The sequence below is a fragment of the Salvelinus sp. IW2-2015 genome, unplaced genomic scaffold, assembly GCF_002910315.2.
Source record: "Salvelinus sp. IW2-2015 unplaced genomic scaffold, ASM291031v2 Un_scaffold10445, whole genome shotgun sequence".
Classification (NCBI taxonomy): Eukaryota; Metazoa; Chordata; class Actinopteri; order Salmoniformes; family Salmonidae; genus Salvelinus; species Salvelinus sp. IW2-2015.
In genome coordinates, this window is record NW_019951703.1 from 1 (window position 1) to 5,198 (window position 5,198).

General features: G+C 42.3%; 1 protein-coding gene and 1 long non-coding RNA gene across 2 annotated transcripts; both read right to left on the bottom strand.

Annotated features, from left to right (window-relative positions):
* Positions 1–6: 6 nt before the first annotated feature.
* LOC139027347 (uncharacterized) lies at positions 7–1,532 on the bottom strand. The gene is made up of 2 exons (XR_011479429.1): positions 1,500–1,532; positions 7–1,460 (listed from the first exon to the last, which is right to left on the bottom strand). It is a non-coding gene; the product is annotated as an uncharacterized lncRNA (long non-coding RNA).
* A 1,398-nt stretch (positions 1,533–2,930) lies between these two features.
* On the bottom strand, positions 2,931–5,173 carry LOC112079944 (actin remodeling regulator NHS-like). Its single transcript, XM_024145746.2, has 2 exons — positions 4,875–5,173; positions 2,931–4,555 (listed from the first exon to the last, which is right to left on the bottom strand). The coding sequence occupies exons 1-2, from the start codon at positions 4,925–4,927 to the stop codon at positions 3,898–3,900; spliced, it is 711 nt and encodes a 236-aa protein (XP_024001514.1). The 5' UTR covers positions 4,928–5,173; the 3' UTR covers positions 2,931–3,897.
* Positions 5,174–5,198: the final 25 nt, after the last annotated feature.

The following is a 5,198-nucleotide window of genomic DNA, read 5'->3' on the forward strand; positions in this document are numbered from 1 at the left end:
TGTGGGGCCTGGACTCAGACGAACCAATGTCTTTAGTTTGTGGGGCCTGGACTCAGACGAACCAATGTCTTTAGTTTGTGGGGCCTGGACTCAGACGAACCAATGTCTTTAGTTTGTGGGGCCTGGCCTGGGGGGAAATGGCTACATTGCTACTTTACTGAAAATTGAAAGACACTTGCAATGGGAACACAAATCATCAAAATATAATCTATATATTTTTTTGGCTGCATACAGATTATGTCAAACTGCTGTTACTAATCCATATGAACAATTAAAAATGACTTCAGAGGATCCCAAATATCTACTCAAGGTGGATTTTGACACCATATAGTTTAACGTTTATATTCTAAGACTGAGTCAGAAATGGCCCCCTTTTATTCCCTATGTAGTGCACTACTTTTGACCAGAGCCCTATGGGGTAGTGCACTAGGTAGGGAATAGGGTGCCATTTGGGATGCATTCTAAGAATGCACCGTCAAGTTTAGCATCAGCCAGTTCMGTTCAATCATGATATTATTATAGACTCTGATATGAAGTGTCTAAGTTTCACCATCATTCCTCTTCTAGGTTATTCAATATGATAATAAAATAACTCTCTGGATAAAATATCCTGTGATTAAAAATAGTTTCTATACAATGCTGTATAATTATTGTCATTAATGAATGTCATCTTGTAGATCCTGTCAAGTTGTCGCACCATAATCTACATTTAAAAGAGAGACACAATGCATAGAGAGGTACCTGTCTCTTGGTTCCCCAATGTTCCCCAATGTTCCCCAGTGTCTAACCAGCCATTTTGTGTCATTTTGACCGCAGAAAGGTTCACCAAACACTTAGATATATATATTATGGCATTTCAACACCAGGCAAATGAATGGCTGTAGTTCTATAGTCCAACAGTGTAAAACGATAAGATGAAATAGAATGTTAACACAATTATACCACACACTCTTAGAAAGGTTCCAAAAGGGTTCTTCGGCTCTCTCCATAGGAGAACACTTTTTGGTTCCAGGTAGAACCCTTTCTACAGAGGGTTCTACATGGAAGACAAAAAGGGTTCTACCTAGAACTAAAAGGGTTCTACTTGGAAACAAAAAGGGTTCTTCAAAGGGTTCTCCTATTGGGACAGCCGAAAAACCCTTTTTAGGTTCTAGATAGCACCTTTTTATCTAAGAGTACAGGGAGGAATTGTAGTGCGTTGCCCTACCTAACGACGACCCTACCTCTACCTGCTCTGCTCACTGTCCACGTAACACATACACACACACGCAGATGCGCACGCACACATACACACACAAGTGCACACGCATGCACATACCCATCCTACCTCCCGTCCCGTCTCAAGCTCAATTCATCTGACTCTCACAAGGATTTCCCCCTGGATCTTTTTACTAATAACTAACTCCAGAACGTACTCATCCCTTACCTGGAACCTACGTAATAACTAACTCCAGAACATACTCATCCCTTACCTGGAACCTACTAACTAACTCCAGAACGTACTCATCCCTTACCTGGAACCTACGTAATACTAAGTCCAAGACTACTCATCATCCCTTACTGGAACCTACGTAATAACTAACTCCAGAACGTACTCATCCCTTACCTGGAAACCTAACTAATAACTAACTTCCAGAACGTACCTCATCCCTTACTGGAACCTACGTAATACTAACTCCAGAACGTACTCATCCCTTACCTGGAACCTACGTAATAACTAACTCCATGAGAATCGGTTCTCCCCTCATCCCTTACTCATCCCATACTCTTATAGCTTTCTTACATTTTCCAAAATTCTCTGTTTGATTGTCCAGTAATTTTTTGTTCATTTTACAGTACAAGATACCCCCCTGTCCATGAACACAACTATACAAAACAGAATTGTCAAACATTTTGTACATATATTGAATTACACTCAACTTTACATATTCAAAAATGAAACTGAAAATTCTATATCTTTTCTCGTGGTAGTATCTCTAACAGATATTTCCCCTCTTGAAAATGATATGGTGTTTTTTTGTTTATTGCATGCGATAGATGAAACTACTAATAAAACAACGAACACCACAGTGCTCTGCAGCAACGGATATTAATTCATGACAGATCATTTTTAAATTCTAATTAGTTCACAGCTTGTTCCTCCTGTAACCTCGTACACAGTGTCAGTTCAGTTAGTTCTGCAATTCAAATTTCGCTGAGTAACAGTTGTCATTTAATCTATGTATCTCTATGTTAGATCTGTACAAACGAACAGTAATATGGTTGCACAGGTATTCATAGAACACATTGACTGACTTCATTGATCTACAGTTTGTTTTTCAATGTAGAAACACAACTCTTCAAGATTGGTCTGTTCACCAGAATGTCATTACTTAAAATGTATAACCCCATTTGTTATGTTAAATTCGTTTAAAACCCTGAAAAACACTAGACAGACGCGTAATATTTGAGTGAAATCTTTTTTTTTTTAAAGATTCAACTGATATTTTCACAAGGACAGATGATTTGTTGCTTCTCTTAATAAGGTTGTATGATTAATGTGTTGGGCTTTGTGACGTGCCCCTGGCTACTGATGTTACGGAACTACGGTAAGATTGCATCCCACCCACCCCCATAGAAACAGAATCTAGTCATTCTAGAATGTAGTTATTCTATTTCTACGTCACCAATCCACTCTGCTACACATGATGGGTTTGTGTCATTAAAAAAAGTTTYGTATGTCTCTTCATATAGCTATGTTCTTTATATTCAATACAAATATACACAATAGGAATTTTCCATTATAAGATTAGTTTTATTTTTCTCAAGGAATATTCTTGAAGAATTCATAATGACGAAGTGCAAAGGAGAAGCTTTGAAAACCCGATTCATTTCACCCTCCCAGCTAGCTAGCCAAACATTAGTAGTAAAGACCCTCGATAGCTTTTCACTTTTGTTTATAGTCCAAAATATCTCCTCTGGAGTAGTCAGTGAATCCCCTGCATGCTTGGCCCTCCAGCACAGAAAGGCCACAACACGTCTGTCCCATCATCTCTTCTGACACCATCGGCACCAAATCACTTCAACAAGACCAAATATTTACCTTATGTGTCCCTGCCAGGAATCCCTGCACTGAGAGCGCTTCTAGGGGCAAAGGTCATTCCTATTTCTTTACATGTAGTTTATCTATGTGAGGATGGCACGTAGACCTATGTGTGTTGTTAACTCACTCTTGGTAAAACAATGCTTCGACACATGGTTGTCAATAGTGATCACGGTCCATTGTTTTGTGTTGGGGCGGTAGCAATACAAAACATATAGCTTATTCATTTTTGTCGACTGGGAATATTTTGTTTATGGTTGAAATAATGACCTGTCCTCTGGGTAAGTGTAGAGAGAAATGCAATTMTTTTGGAAAGCAGTTATTTTAGGGTCACGTTAGGACACGACATACAAGTCATCCAACATCCAAGAAGATAAAAAATGACGATGGATGTTCCATTTGCTTCAACACACACACAGGTTGTCTTACCGCTCCATTTTTCTCCTCTTGTCCACGTTTCACTCAATACAGGATCTTGGGTTATTTAAAAAGGGAGTTCAAAGTTCAAAACAAGATATTTTTTTCTTTCTTTACACTCTGAACAAAACACAAAGTTGTGTTCTTCAGTTCTGCACATAGATATCAAATCCCCAGGCAGGTAGTCCAGAGTAGTCTTCTCTCTGGTTAGCCACTCTTTGTTTAGTTGTGTATCCRTCAGTACTCAGTAGATAAGAACAGTAACAGCACTGAACCAGATCCATATAAATATGTCTACGTCCCAAATGGCAYCCTATTCCTTATATGGACCCTGGTCAAAAGTAGTACACCAAATAAGGAATAGGGTACATGTTTCTGCACTGAGCATGCCATTTTCTTTACGAGGAGCGATCATCATGAGGACTCCCATCTGAGTTCTCAGTCTCCCCCTCTGATATGACCTGCATGGGTGCCGTATAGAGGCGGCTACGGGTGCTGTAGCGACTACTATTGGCTGCAGGGGGGATCCGGGAGCGCCCCTGTCTGGACGAAGCCGACGTGGGGGGTGTTTTAGGGCTGAAGCTGTCTGAACTGGGCCTGGGGAAGAGGTTGGGGGGGAAGAGTTGTTCCCCGGCCGCCTGCAATGACGGCTCCTGGAGGGGAGAGGGGGGCTCCTCGGTGGGGTACCTGACCTGGCCCTCCGCAGCCAAGGGGTGCCCAGGGGACTTCGGCGCGATGGGGCTCTTGAGGATCTCTGTAGCAGACATGCGGTAGCTGGAATCAGTCCGGCTGCCCTTCTTCAGGAGAAGCAGCTTGAACTCCTCGTTGGAGGTGCTGGACTTCTTGGCGCTGCGGTAGATGGGTCCTGGGGTGCGCTGGGTCCCGGCCGTGGTCAGGGTGGAGAGGGCTGGGGCGGGGGGGATGATGAGAGGGGGCGGAGGGGGGATGGCTGGGAGGATAGCTGCAGGGGGAACGACGGCAGCCGGAGGAGGACACAGACGGCTCTTCCCACTCAGCTCTCCAGAGTCCTTACGGCCCAGGACTTTTCTCTTGGACCTAGAATAGGAGAGTGTTACACGGTTCAGGTAAACAGGACATTTTATAGCCCATTCTGCTGTGGTTCTGATGTCTGATGGGTTTCTGCTGTGGTTCTGATGTCTGATGGGTTTCTGCTGTGGTTCTGATGTCTGATGCATTCGATGTGTGTTCTCAGTTTGTTTGTAATTAGCTACAACCTTGGAAAACAATGAAGATCTTTTGAACTGAATTGAAGATAGTGACAGATAAATGTAATGATAATATCGATTATGACAAGTACAGCTATAACCTAGTGAGTCAAAAATAATACAGTTATTTGAAGTGAATGGAAAGTGACCTGTGGATCATGGCGAACAGGTCTTCAGTAGTACGGGATTTGCTGGGCGACATGAAGACAACATCATCATCAGGTTTGGTTGTTTCGTCAGTCAGAGGAGAGAGGGAGTTATCACTGGGACTAGTAGACTCTGGAGGAACAGGAACWGGAGGTTATAGGGAATATCATGCCAGTGATCTGATCACATTCCTTATAGGTCATTAAAGACTCTAGAGATGAGAGGACCACAACAGAAGTGATCTGATCACATTCCTTATAGGTCATTAAAGACTCTCGAGATGAGAGGACCACAACAGAAGTGATCTGATCACATTCCTTATAGGT

Excerpts from the sequence above, each read along its gene's own strand:
- LOC112079944 (XM_024145746.2), bottom strand. The coding sequence starts at position 4,927 with ATGTCGCCCAGCAAATCCCGTACTACTGAAGACCTGTTCGCCATGATC. Across the intron at positions 4,556-4,874 it reads CTGTTCGCCATGATCCACAG|GTCCAAGAGAAAAGTCCTGG; the intron begins GTCACTTTCCAT and ends CTCCTATTCTAG.